Consider the following 12,882-nt stretch of genomic DNA (forward strand, 5'->3'; position numbering starts at 1 on the left):
TCATAAAAAAAACACAGTAGAATAAACATTCAAATTGGGAAGTAAAATATTACATAAAATAACATATAGTAAGGTAGCATTAAATGAATCAACAGCAATGTACATTTGTCATGTTGAATAGTTTCATGAACTTATTTTCTTAGAGTATCAATGGTTAAAGAACTAGAACTTTGTAGTATTTACTTTTCTTGATACATATTATCAATTGGCTTTTTGAAACCTGAAAGTATAATATTTCATAATATGCATTCACAGTGGGATCCAAACAAGAGATTTATATTCCCTTAAATTTGTCAGTCTGTTTTGATGTTGTATTGAGAAAAATGAAAAATTTTTTGTATTGAGAAATTTGTAATTGAGAAAATTAAAAAAAATTTTTTTGTATAAAGAAAAATGAAAAACTTGTGCTTTGCTGGTAGTCAGTATGAAGATCTCACTATGTTATTTGTTGCTTAATTGTAATTTTTATCAGTTTGTACTTTTAAGTTCCTTTTTTCCCTGTCTTTAAAAAAAAAACTATCCACATCAGCCACTAAGTTGGTTAATTTGAGTATAAGAGAAAATTTGTTGTATAGCAGGTAAAAGGATGACTCCAGAGTCACCATGACCTGGGTTAGATCCTGCCTTTGACTTATCCTGACCTTGTGACCCTGAGCAAGCTATTTAATCTCTTTGGGCTTCTGGGAAACTCTCCAAGGTTGTAAGTTACAGAAAAGTTTCGGTCTTATGTTGGTAGAGACTTTCCTCCTTAAGAACTTCCTAAGCCATTGAAATGAAAAACCTTCCTCTCCTCTCCCCAGCATAAGCTCTTAGTATGACAAGGGCATTCAGAAAAGCTAATGCCTTCTTGGGTTACAAACAGAGGATGCAAAGGCTATTGATTTCATTGTACATTGCTGTGGTCAGGCCTCATGGTGTTCTGTTTGGGGATCACATTTTAAGAAGGACATTGACACATACCTAGAAATACATCCAGGGAAGACTGTGAGGGAAACAGGAAACCATTTAAGAGGAGAACCAGTTGAAGGTTTGGCACTGTTTAGCCTGGCAGCTCGGTGGCACAGTGATAGAGTGCTGAGCCTGAAGACTCAGCTTTCTGAGTTGAAATCCAGCCTTAGATACTTACTAGCTGAGTGACTCTGAGCAAGTCACTTTTGTCTTGGTTTTCCTTATCTGTAAAATGAGTTAGAGAATGAAATGGCAAGCTGCTCCAGTATCTCTGCCAAGGAAATGAGGTCACAAAGGATCAGACATGACTGACATGACCAAACAACAAAAAACCTGGAGGAGAAAAATCTGCTCACATGTGTGTATATATATGTGTGGTAGAGGGAGATGATTGTAATCATGAGGTTTGTGCTGAGAATTAAAGTGAGGGATTTTATGAGGCAAATACAAGAAAAGAGGGCATTCTAGGTAGGGAAGATGGCCAGTTTAAAAGCACAGATGTTATCTTTAGGTTATCAACATGTATTTGAAGGGCTGCCTCAGGAGGGTAACTGATTTAGTCTCAGTATATGCAAGAACTTTGTAACACTGAGAGCTGTCCAGTTATGGAATAGGCTGTCTCATGTGGTAGTGAGTTCCTCCTTCAAATATTTATTCCCTGGACATGTGCAAACAGAGGCTGCTGGTTCTTAAATATACCTACTCTGCCCTAAGTTCTCTGCTGATCTTCAGTCTTGAATCTTCAGCTATCTTTCAGACATCTTGTCTAGTAGATACCTTAAACTCAAGATTCCAAAATCAAACTCACTATCTTTCCCCCTCTTACGTTCCCTATTACTGTTGGGGGCAACACTGTCTGGTCCCTCAGGCTCAAAACCTAGGTGTCATCCTTGACTTTTCACTATCTCTCAACCCCCAAGTCTAATCTGTTTCCAAGGCTTATCATTTTCACCTTTGCAACATCTCTAGAATAAATCCCCTTCTCTCTGACACTACCACCCTGCAGGCCCTCATCACCTCATTCCTAGACTATTGCACGAGCCTGCTGGTGGGTTTCCCAGCCTCAGGTCTCTCCCCACTGCAGTCCATCCTCCACTCAGCTACCCAAGTAATTTTTTTTTTTAAAGCAATCAGGATTAAGTAACTTGCTCAAGGTTACATGGCCAGTTATTTCTGGGTGTGGTACTAAGTATCTGAGCCCAGATTTGATCCCCAGGTCATCCTGACACTGGAGCTGGTGCTCTTACTCACTGTGCTGCCTGGCTGCCCCTACCCAAGTAATTTTGCTAAAGCTTAGGTCCAGCCATGTCATCCTCCTACTCAAATTCCAGTGTCTCCCTGTCATTTCCAGAATCTAATAAAAAACATTATTTTTTGATGTTCAAAGCCATTTATAACCTAGCTGCCCTGACATCTTTCCATTCTTCTTACATCTTACTCCCTGCTGTGTACTTTTTGATCTGGTGACTCTCTTTTCCTTGCTGTTCCTTGAACAAGACACTTCATCTCTCCATCTCCAGACACAGGCATTTTCTCCAGCTGTTTGCCAAATCTGGAATGTTCTCCCTCCTGGCTTCCTTTAAATTACAACTAAAATCCTATTTTCTGCAGGAAGCTTTCCTCAACCCCTCTTAATTCTAGTACTTTTTCTTTTTAAATTACTTTCTATTTTCCTGTATGTCGCTTGTTTGCACATATTTGTATGTCGTCTCCCATATTAAAACTATGAGGTACTTGAGGATGGGGACTGTCTTTTGCTTCTTTTTCTGTCCCCAGTTTTTAGCACAGTCCCTGGCACATGGTAAGTGTTTAATAAATGTTTTTTGATTTGCTAAGATACCAGAATACCATTTTAGGGGGATGTAGAGGAACTTAAGCTGGATGAAATGGATCTGAGAAGTTATATAATCTAATTTCTAATAATGAAATTCTGTGAATTTCATGATTGCTTTTCACTTTCTAACACAAACACAAAAAAAGGTGACTTGAAACATCTGTCTGATATTTTGCTTGTTTCTTTTTTGTTTTACTGAATCCACAGCAAATGGTTTTTCTGTGACCATACCCAATGATAATTTTCACCTTTTTTATTCTTAAATTTTTTTTTTCCCTCTTACTCTTTTATAGGTGTATCCACATCAGCAATTAAGGTGGCATCATCCAGACTTCCTTCCCCTAAAAGCTTGGTAGCCACCCCCACTCAAATTCTAGCACAATTCCCTAAACAACATCAACAGTCCCCGAAACAGCAACTGCATCAAGTGCAGCAACAGCCCCAGCAGCAGTTGGCCCAGCCCACAGCAGTGTCTCATCCGCAGCAGCCCCAGCAATCTCAGTTACCACCTGGCATCAAGCCCACCATCCAGATCAAACAGGAATCAGGTAATTGGAGAAGAGTTCTGAGATAATAACGCGAACCTAAGACAGGGACCAGAATTTATCTTTTAAAATTGGTCACTATTGTTTTGGAAGCCAGTGGTAGTTTCCAAATTCTAATGAGGACAGTTGTTAATTCTTACTGCCAAAGAATGTAGTAGTCAGTGCATGTTTTACTGCTAAGAATATTCTAGAGAGCTTATGGTTTGCACTTGTGGAAAGAGGTTGGCAGAGCATAGCAGTGCTTCATGGATTTCATGGGGGGAAAGTCAGTGGTTTTATAACAATCTACAATATCCTTTGGAGTGTTAGTTTTGTTCTACTGTCCTGTGGCTTAAATGTTTGAAAGGAAGTGGCTTTTCATGCTTCTTTGAATGGAATAGTTAGAGGCAGTACCAGGTCTTTTAACTTTATATCCTTGAATATGTTAAAGCACATTTGAAATGATTATCTTTTGATTTGATGAAAAGAGATCCTAGTATTCATGTGATTGGTTAATGAGTAATGCTTCATATTTCTGTAGTATTGCAGTTGTTAAGGTTTGGTTTGGGGATGTTTTGACTGAACCATCTTTGCAGTTCATCCATGAGATAATATCAGAAGATCATTGTTTTCCACAGCCTCATTGTTTTAGTTTTTCTATCAAGTGAAAAAGACTGAACATGGAATTCTTTAGATGCTGTGTAAAAATTTTAGCATCACTTGTTTACAGTGAGGTGAAATTATTTAATATACTGTTAAGTAAGTAGAGTTTCTTTCCTTCCTATTTAGTCAACCTAAGTCATTTACCCTAAAAAATAATGTACTTCTTAGCTTTCCACAGTAATATATTCCTTTTATGATTTTAATTGTCTGTGGAACAGATGCTAACAATTATTTTATTCTCATTTAGTTTTGGTAATTATTAATTTTTTAACTGATACACATTGTTATAGATAAGATTTCCCTCAGTCAATTTTTTTTTTTTGCATTTTGGAGGGCAATTGGGCTAAGTAACTTGCCCAAGGTTACACGGCTAGTTTTTTTTTGTGTGGGTGTCAAGTGTCTGAGGCCGGAACCGAACTCGGGTCTTCCCGATTCTGGTGCAGGCGCTTTACTCACTGTGCCACCTAGCCACCCCTCTCAGTCAATTTTTAATTTGATTTCACTGAAGCCCTCCTTTATGCCCTGTATTTCTCATAGAGGTGGCTCTAAGTTTTTAAAGGTGTAATACTGGATCTGGCAAGTTCTACCAGACTAGAAAGAAAGGCTTAAGGTATGGGGTCAGTAATAGATTGTATGTCTGCTGACTGGGGAACCAGACTTAAGTCAGTTCAGAGAGGCTCATCATTAGGTTGGTTGTAAGGGAAGGAATTTTTCAGTTTATACCAATTCTCAAGAGACCTTCCACTAAGACACTGAAGGGTTGCCATCTGTCTCAAGATTCTGTATTTTTCAAGCGTTACTTATAAACATTCAATAAGTATATTTACTAAGACATTTCAAAAGCCTTCTGATTCCCCTTCGTGTCACTCCCTGCAAAAATGCAGTTTGTCCTCTAAGGCCAGTTGTCTTCTGCTTCTCAGTCTTTCTATAGGCAAGTCCTCAGACTACAGGCATGCCAGGCCATTATTGGCTTCTGCTTGAAGCCATTCTACCTCAGCAGAGTTTGTACTTTGTGGGCCTATCCCTGGAGAAGATAAGCCCACCTTCATAACATAAGAAGGCATTGGGGTCAGACTGTAGAAGAAGAATCTGTCTAGTGCTGGAGTTAACAGGCTAACACCTATAAAATGGAATATATAAAATGAAGCTGTTTATTTCAGTGATAAGAAGATTGATGTTAGTGTTTCAATAAAAGAAAGAAAGTGTTGGAAATCTGTGTAAGTCCCTTCCTGTTTAACTTTGTTCTTGACTGCTCATCACGGTTTTCCTATCCCAGATCTTTTGCATGGGACATGTCACATAAAATAATTGTCTACATGTTATTTCTCTGGAAAAGCCATTTCTAGTGGTTAACCTGATCTTTCATTTGATCTCAGTAAGAATACTTAAGTAGCTTAGGGCCAGAATGAAGGGAAAAATTGTTTCTCCTTTGCTTAAATACTTTAGCAACTTGTTGCTTAGATGTGGGATCTGAGGAAGGGAAGTTGTAGAATTATGTAAATTTAGGGGAGGGAGTGGTAAGGGACTGACATAATATGCTTAGTTAAAGTTAAAACAAGTATGTGAAACTACTGCCCTCTTAGGTCCATGTGAAGGAAATGTTTTAGAATTTTTAAAAAAAATATGTGACATATATATATATATATATATATATATATATATTTCTTCTTTCACAGGTGTTAAAATCATCACTCAGCAAGTTCAACCAAGTAAAATCCTCCCTAAACCAGTCACAGCAACACTACCTACCAGTAGTAATTCACCCATTATGGTGGTGAGCAGCAATGGGGCAATAATGACAACTAAACTGGTTACCACTCCTACTGGTAAGTCTGGAGTCTGTCTTCAGAGATCACTTATGCGCATTATTTATCTCATTAGAAAATTAAATATACTGAGTTTATATAAGCTCTGCTGCTAGCAAAAGGTGGTTTAGTATAGTAAGAGGAGTGCTAAACCAAGATCAGGAGACATTGGTCTCAGCTGTCTCTTTGCCACTTTCCATTTTTGTGACTTTGAACACTTCACCCTTTGAGCGTTAATTTCTTTCTTTGTAAAATGCTGCAGTTGGGCTGGGTTGTTTCTAGACTCTAACTTTCTCTGATTCTGACTATACATGCTGGAGTAGAAACATTGCCTGTGTAGTTCCCTTGGTAAAATCAATGTAAAATTATAGTTGTCTCATCTTTAGTATTGAACAGTTTCTCATCTAACACCCTCACCCCCCTTCTTTCAGTCGACATAAGTGACACTTCTAAGAAGGAGCAACTTAAGATATAATTGAAGCTCCTTCTGGGTTATATAATTCATGAGTCATCCTAAATCATTGTTTATTTCAAATTTATTTTATTATATTTCAGTGAAATATAATTAAGAGTAAGATACTGTAAAAAAAAATAACAACCCTAAATCCTCCCATATGCGTTAATGTTTCACTTCCATTTTAGAGGCTGATTTGTCAAATTGTTCAGTGATGTTTAATACTGATGGCAACATTTAAAACTTCATTTAAATTTGATTGGAACTAATTTAACTTTGTATTAAAAATCTTTCGTTGGGTCTATTTAACCAACTTTTATAAAAAAGTAAAAATTATGCTTAGTAGCCTTGTTTAAATGTATTTAACCTTAGAAATATTAGTTTTTATATGTTGGATTGGCAAGAATTTATTAAGTGGACCTCATTGACTCTGCATCCTTGTACAATAGGTTTTTAAAAACATAGAGATATTAAAATATCAGAGAAAAGCTTAATATACATATGAGCAAAAACATTCTATCAAGTCTTATTATGTTGAGGGAATATCATTTGTATCCCTGGCACTTATAGGGCAGGTTCCAGCCAGACCCAGCCAATTGCCCTTTTTTTGTACACATCCCATGAAACCCTTCCCCATCCCTGCCCTCTAGTCTTATTCATTTTACTTTGAAAGATCAAAAAGATCATTCCCCTTTTCTCAATATCTCTGTCTTGTCTCTGTCAAATTCAACATATCCTTCAAGGTCCAGTCTTAACACTATCTCCTCCAGAAATACAACCCTACCTTCCTGACCTTCAGTAATTTCTTACTTCTCCCATTGAATGCACTTTCATTAAGTTATTTGTGCATGTTTCATCTCCCCTACTTGACTGTAGCCTCCATGGAGGGGGTGGTACATTGTTATCTTTAGGTGCTCAATAAGCTGCTGCTTTTAAAAATAATGTATATGTATATTTTTTAAACTTTTTTTTTGTTGTTGAGTTCCAAATTCTGACCCTCACTACAACCCCTCTCTGATCCATTGAGAAGACGGGAAGCATAATATCAGTTTTGCATGTGAAATCATGCAAAACATATGTCCATTCCATAAACTTTTGCTGGGTAAAGGATTAATGTTATAAAATAGTTATTAAAATTGTGGACTCTATATAGAGCATAATAGAAGATAAACATTAAATGTTTATGACAATTTTAGGTAAATAGTCCTGTGTAATTTGTTGAGTGGTGACATTAGATTTTCCCTTCTAAGTACTCTGTGATCCAGAGACACTGACTTCTTTGCCCTTCCTCACACGACACTCCATCTTCCAATTTAAGCATTTTCTCTGGACGTCCCCCTAGAATGCTCTCCTTCCTCATTTCCTCTTCCTGGCTTCCCTGATTTCCTTCAGGTCTCAGCTAAAATCCCATTTTCTGCTAGAACCTTCCACAGAATTCCTTTATCTTAGTACCTCTTTTCTCTGAGATTATTTCCAATTTATCCTTTATGTATCTTCTTTATACGTAGATGTTTACATTTTGTTTCTCCCCCATTACACTGTGAGCTCCCTGAGGGCAGTAACTTTAATTTTTTTGCCATTGTATCCCCAGCGATTAGCATAGTGCCTGGCACACAATTGTCTCTCAGTAAATAATGCTTGTTGTTGTTGATAATTGCTTGTTGAATTTCTGAAAATATAAAAAAAGAATAAGCTATTAACCAAGTATTTTAAAATTTATGACATTTGAAATGCTCTTGCAGGAATGATTATTAAACGTGAGTTTGTCTTGGTATGCAGTTAGTGGAAGAAGGGAACAAAGTAATTGTGATATATTTTTTCCTTAGTAATTTCATTAACTTATAAATGTAAATTTAGGTGTTTAAAAATGTGAATATTTATATTCAAATAAAGTTGATTTGAATTGAGGTAGCTATGATTCCCATGTGAATTGTAAAACTACAGATTAATGATTTGACATCCTACAACCTTATTTGGAGGGAGATGCAACTAGTTAATAATGAAATTAAAAATATTTATTAAGTGCCAACTCTATAAAATGTATCATTTGTCATTGGAGGTAAAAAGATGACCAATTGCATAGTCTATATCATCAGAGCCTAAAATCTTTATTTTTTTATCCTGAATGCAAAAATATCAAATAATTAGGTATTTTCATATAAACAGTAGAACGGAAAAAGCTTTGTACATGTGACTTCAGTCCTTTATCACATAAAGCTTGATTTTCTTTTAAGTGAATAAGTTCAACCTGTAGCTTTCAGAGCTCTCTTATTTGTCTGTGCTTCTTTCTGGCATTCCATCTTTTCTTTGAATTTTAAAAAGATGCTTCTATGGACCTCTCTTCTTTTTTTTTGGCTGTTCTATCACTATCTTCCCCTGCTCTTTTGCATCTACTCCACTGGGGAAAAAAAAAGAAAAGCCCTTGTAATAAATACATATATACTCAAGCAAAATTAATTCCCATGTTGACCATGTTAAAAACCGTATGTCTTCTGCTGCACCTCAAGTCTTTCTTCTCGGTCAGGAGGTGGATAGCAAGCTTCATTATCAGTGCTCTGGAATCCTAGCTAAATAGAGCTGAAAATCTAATGGGCTTGGGTGGGCAAATATGGTATATGTAATTGAAGGTAGAAAGTGATAATAGCAAAGGAAAGATGCAGGCAAAATGCTCTCAGAAAAATATAGGAGGAAGAAGAAATTAAGGGAAGGTTTCATGGAGGAAGTGGCTTTGCAGTTAGGCCCAGAAAAAAAGCAAAATGTCATAAGGTGGAAATAGGGAAGATGTTTGTCCAGGATATAAGAGATACCCTGTGTCAGTGCACAGAGAGGTGAACACTGGATGAAATTCAGGAACAGTAGTTTAGTTTGGTTAGAATCTAGTGTGTTTGAATAGTACACATAATTTCTTTGTTAATAATGCCAGGTTTTGGTTTCTGTTTTTCTCTTTATATAGGCACACAGGCAACCTACACTCGACCAACAGTCAGTCCTTCAATAGGGGCTCGAATGACTGCAACCCCTGGAGCTGCAACCTATGTGAAAACAACCAGCGGTAGCATCATTACAGTAGTACCCAAATCATTAGCTACTCTGGGGGGCAAGATAATTAGCAGTAACATAGTCTCTGGTAGGTATATATTATATCTTATGACATGGATCTACATTACTTCAGACAGGATGTAAAAAGCACATTGTTTTCAAGTGACTAGATTGAGTCCTGTCAAGAGTTTGTTGTATGACCTTGAGCAGGACCCTTCTCTTTGAGAATTAGCTTCCTTCTCTGTAAAATAAGGGGAGGTGTAGTAGATGAACTAAAAATACCCTTCAAACTTTGTGACATTAATTTTTGTTAAGTTTTGCTTTGTATATTAATGTATAAATCCAAATCTTGGTTTTCAATCTCTACTTTGAATAACTAAGTCCAGTTTCTGACCTTAATTCTGACACAGGTACCTCTGAGTATTTGATCTATGTTAAACTTTTGATTTTTAGAAAAAAATATATACGGCTTTTTTGTTAATACTGAAACGACATTATTCAACTCTTCTCAATTAGTAATATCACTTTAGATTATTAAAAATCAAAGCATTAGAAAATCCTATTTATATTCCCCTATTTATGCTGACTTTTTCCTATTTTGAAATTTACGAAGACAGTAAACGTTACTATTTGTTCTACTTTAAAAAAAATATTTTGGATTGTCTTTTGTTTCATTTGGCATATCTAATGCCGCTAAGTTTGGGTTACAGCCTTTAAAGTGGAATGTTTTCATGAAAGCCATGTCTATCGATTATTGTTTTTTAATTAAAGTGACAAATCATCTCTGATCAAGCGGCTCCCACCAGTTCGTTTTTGCAGATGAGGAGTGTTTTCTGTACCCTTGGTGGGCAGCTCTAACCTGATAAAATCAGGAAATGTAATTCCTGGTATTGAATTGGCACTTTTTATCACTGGAGGATAGAAATGAAAAGAGAAGGTTGGAGCCAGTGGCCTTATAATGCACCACATTCTAAGCCGTGAATTTTAGCGTGATTATAAGTATGAGAATATTTAATTTTTGTCAAATTGATGAGGGTCAAATTTTGAAGGAAATTATCTTATTCTGGCTTTTAAGAAGAGATGATAAATACCTGTTAAAATTCGGTGTATAATATATTACTTGATAATGCTTTTAAAACGTGAAATAGTGCAATGATTTTATTACATTTAAAAGCAACGCTCCCACCTCATAACATCTTTTGCTTTTGTATGTAACTTTTTTTAAGACCTTAATGGTTTTAATTTTGTGAGTTATAAATTGTTATAAAATCTTGGAATTCTTAGAAGATTAAAAGAAATAGTCTAAGATAATATAGCTCCCATTTCCCATGTTGTACCTGATTCAGGTGTACTAAATCTCTTGCTTAGTTCAAGAATACTTAATTTTTTGGTATAAGTCCTCCCTCCACTGTTGCAGATTGCAATTTCTCCACACCTTAGATGGTCTTCATCACTTACTGTGGCTGAAATAAACCATCACTCCATGGGCAGTCCTCTGATGATGTGCCTCTTAGTATCTATTACTACAGTATATAACTTTGCATATAACTGGGTTGTTCCTCAGCCATAGTCTGTCTATGGCCCTTTTCAGTTTGATAGGAATTGCCAGAATATGTATCCATGTTCTAGTGATCTAGATGTCCTTCAAGATCTTGGGATGCTTAGGATGAAGCATTGGGAAAGGACTTTGATATGGCCTCTCTTTAACTGTATTAGAGCAAAATAACTACATTTTTAGAGGAAGAGAAGTGGTTTAGTTCACATAGCATATGTGTATATTTCCTTGGCCTTAATATTTGAAGGTAAAGCAGTTGATAGGATATTGCTTTTTGTGTTTCTGAGTGCGTGTGAGACCAGAAAATCTTAATTGGTAACCTACAGTCCTTTTCATTATTTTGCACACCTACACATCTTATCTAGGCCCCAAACTTTTCCGACACTCCTGCTTTAAAAATAAAACAAAAAATTCTCTCATTTTTGATTTTTGTGTAGTAGTTGGGTTTATCTGTAGCAGAAGGGTCTGTGTATAGGCAGTTCTCATTGTCTTAGGCCCTTGCATGAATAGAGCTTGATAATGTTCCACTGCCATAGGTAGCTTTTGGTAATATTATACTTCACATCATCAGTCCTGTTAAAATCGCTAAGTAAGCTTGTTTGGATGATGTAGCTATTACATAGGACACTTTTATCTTTTGTTTTTTTGTGGGTGCTTTTATTTTGTATCGATGTAACGTCCTGAAACCCACCCCTCAAAAGAGAATCCTCTCAGTTACAAGTTCAATTAAACAGGACAGTCTAACACATTGTCCCATTGACCATTTCTAACAATATATAACTCATTCTGCACCTGTAGTCTATTCTCTGTCTTATGAGAAGAGAGATATATGTTTTTTCCCTAGGCCTCTGGAATCAAGATTGGCTATTGCATTCATCTGAGTTGTGATATCTTTTATTGGTGTTTTCCTTTACATTGTTATGGTATTTGTGCATATTGTTCTCTTGTTTCTACTTCTTAAAATTTTATTAAGAACTTAAATATTAAAAAAAGAACATTTCAGGGCAGCTGGGTGGCACAATGGATAGAGCACCAGCCTTAGAGTCAGGAGGACCTGAGTTCAAATGTGACTTCAGACACTTGACACTTGCTAGCTGTGTGACCCTGTGCAGGTCACTCAGTCCTGATCACCTTCCCTCCCATCCCCCCAAAACAAAACAAAACATTTTCACACAGTAGAACATTTCATACAATAGAACACAGACGAGGATTCTCTATGAAACTAATTCTCCACTTTGCATTAATTGCTTTCTTAAAAAAAATTATGTAATAAATTCTGCATGATACTTTCAAAATTGATCTGCTTTCTTTTGAACTTCTTTCTGTTACTTTTTGTGCATTTAAAAAATGTTTCAGTGGCCCTTTTTTCTGGCATCACTGCTGCTAACTCCTTTTCTTCCCCAGTACCTTCTGTCCCCTTTAGTTGAAAGAAAGTAAAGAAGGAAAAAAAAACCCTTGTAATAAATATAGTCAAACAACATACAACAGTCATATCCAAAAATGTACGTTTGCACCTTGTCTGCCACTTCTCTGTCAGGAGGTTGGTGATGTGATTCATCAGAGGTTTCTTGGAGATGCTAGTCATTGTTTTCATCAGAGTTTTTCAAGTCTTTCAGAGTTTTTCTTTACAATGTTGCCCTTGTATAAATTGTTCTAGTTCTGCTTGCTTCACTGTATGTCAGTTCATACTTCCCTGGATTTCCTGAAATTATTTCTTTTGTCATTTTTTACTTTTACATTCATATTCCATGATTTTTTCAGTCTTTCTCCATTTGTCTAAGAAGCAATCCAAGGCATCACCTTAGAGTCTTTTCTTTCTCCTCCCCTTTTAATCACCCCTTCAGGATCAAAAGTTCTGTTTTTTTCCCCTCATCCCATTCCTGCTTTTTCCTTTGTTGAGTTTGATGTGTTTTGATACCAAACCGGAGGGGCGGGGGAGCGCACAAGCCGCAGTAGGGTGAAAATTGATTGGATGTTCACACTTAAGTCGTGCACCACTGTGAACCTCCAGGAGTGGTGGGTCCATTGGAGAGTTGAACTGGTCCAAGTTGGAAATGGAG

General features: G+C 36.5%; 1 protein-coding gene across 7 annotated transcripts in view; it reads left to right on the forward strand.

Annotated features, from left to right (window-relative positions):
- Positions 1–12,882, forward strand: part of EMSY (EMSY transcriptional repressor, BRCA2 interacting) — a 91,930-nt gene that overhangs the window by 35,965 nt on the left and 43,083 nt on the right. For all 7 annotated transcript variants that reach the window (XR_011165008.1, XM_069070884.1, XM_069070888.1 and 4 more), the window contains 3 exons: positions 3,076–3,330; positions 5,646–5,795; positions 9,182–9,355. Coding sequence is in view for 6 of the 7 variants with exons in the window: in XM_069070884.1 (XP_068926985.1) it covers positions 3,076–3,330; positions 5,646–5,795; positions 9,182–9,355 (579 nt within the window). In the remaining variant the exon portion in view is untranslated. The remainder of the gene's footprint in view (positions 1–3,075; positions 3,331–5,645; positions 5,796–9,181; positions 9,356–12,882) is intronic.

The sequence above is a fragment of the Petaurus breviceps genome, unplaced genomic scaffold (assembly GCF_028583685.1).
Source record: "Petaurus breviceps papuanus isolate PSGF00001 unplaced genomic scaffold, PetGlider_PUasm1.0 90823, whole genome shotgun sequence".
Classification (NCBI taxonomy): domain Eukaryota; kingdom Metazoa; phylum Chordata; class Mammalia; order Diprotodontia; family Petauridae; genus Petaurus; species Petaurus breviceps.